The sequence below is a fragment of the Cricetulus griseus genome, chromosome 5, assembly GCF_003668045.3.
Source record: "Cricetulus griseus strain 17A/GY chromosome 5, alternate assembly CriGri-PICRH-1.0, whole genome shotgun sequence".
Classification (NCBI taxonomy): Eukaryota; Metazoa; Chordata; class Mammalia; order Rodentia; family Cricetidae; genus Cricetulus; species Cricetulus griseus.
The window spans coordinates 27,274,401-27,275,567 of NC_048598.1; the positions used below are offsets into that span (position 1 = coordinate 27,274,401).

General features: G+C 50.0%; 1 protein-coding gene across 1 annotated transcript; it reads left to right on the forward strand.

The window, feature by feature from the left end:
- The first annotated feature begins 515 nt into the window (after positions 1-515).
- Positions 516-809, forward strand: LOC100769283 (60S ribosomal protein L37). The gene has a single exon (XM_027418067.1). It carries the CDS (start codon positions 516-518, stop codon positions 807-809), a length of 294 nt encoding a protein of 97 aa, XP_027273868.1.
- Positions 810-1,167: the final 358 nt, after the last annotated feature.

Here is a 1,167-nt window from a genome sequence, read left to right on the forward strand (position 1 = left end):
GAAGCGTCAGAATGCTCTGTCCTTTTGGTGCGAACTGGAACTTGCTCCTGATCAGAGTCTTCAGGGGCAGACACGCTGCCCTGGTTGGTAACAGCAGGATGCATTGGCGCTGCTGAGGGGGCAGCTGCTGGGCCCTCGAGACCTAGACTGGTGGGGCTCTGCTCTTGTTGGAAGGCTAGGCCTTCCAGATTCTCTATAAGGAAGTTACCTGATGGGCTGATAAAGGTTGTCAGGAAGACTGTGACTGAGGAACAACTCAGGGCCAGGCCCAGCTGGGCTTCTCTGAACACAAATAACAGAACCAGCATCAGGGATTACAACTCTCTGTGAAGCTGGAGATTCGCAGTCAGTGTGATGGTCAGTGTTCAGTGTCAAGTTGACTAATTTAGTCACCTTGGAGACACACTGCTGTGGAATAATCCTTTTGTACACTGTGAATATGTATTACTCTCATTGGTTAATAAAAAGCTGACAGGAGCTCTTTGGGTCTCTTTGGCCTCTGTGGCAGGAGCAAGATGACGAAAGGAACGTCATCCTCTGGGAAACATGACAATAAGATATACACATTGTGCCTCCGCTGTGGCTGTAAGGCCTACCACCTTCACAAGTCCACCTGTGGCGAATTCGGCTACCCTGCCAAGCGCAAGAGAAAGTATAACTGGAGTGCCAAGGCTGAGGTGAAACACTACGGGACTGGGCGGATGAGGCACCTAAAAATTGTCTGTCGAAGATTCAGACATGGATTCCATGAAGGGACAACACCTAAACCCAAGAGGGCAGCTGCTGCAGCAGCATCCAGTTCATCTTGAGGATTTCAGTCAGTCATAAAATAAAATGTTCTGGTTTCGAAAATGGAAAAACAAAAAACCTGACAGGCTGGTAGCCAGGCAGGAAGTATAGGTAGGATAACCAGACACAGAGGACTCCGGGAGGAGGAAGAGCGGAGTCAGGGGAGACGCTAGCCCTTGGCAGAGCAAGCAGGATGAAGTAACAAGCCATGAGGCACGTGCCCAAACTTAGATGAGAAATAGGGGATTACAGGCAAGGTGGGGTTCTATAGCATGCCAGAAGAGGACTTGTCCCCCACCAAGACTCACAGGAAGTGGATCTGTACTCCAAAACCCAGGTTTTAGCAGTGGTATTGGGAGGTGGAGCCTTTCAGAGTCC

Excerpts from the sequence above, each read along its gene's own strand:
- LOC100769283 (XM_027418067.1), top strand. The coding sequence starts at position 516 with ATGACGAAAGGAACGTCATCCTCTGGGAAACATGACAATAAGATATAC.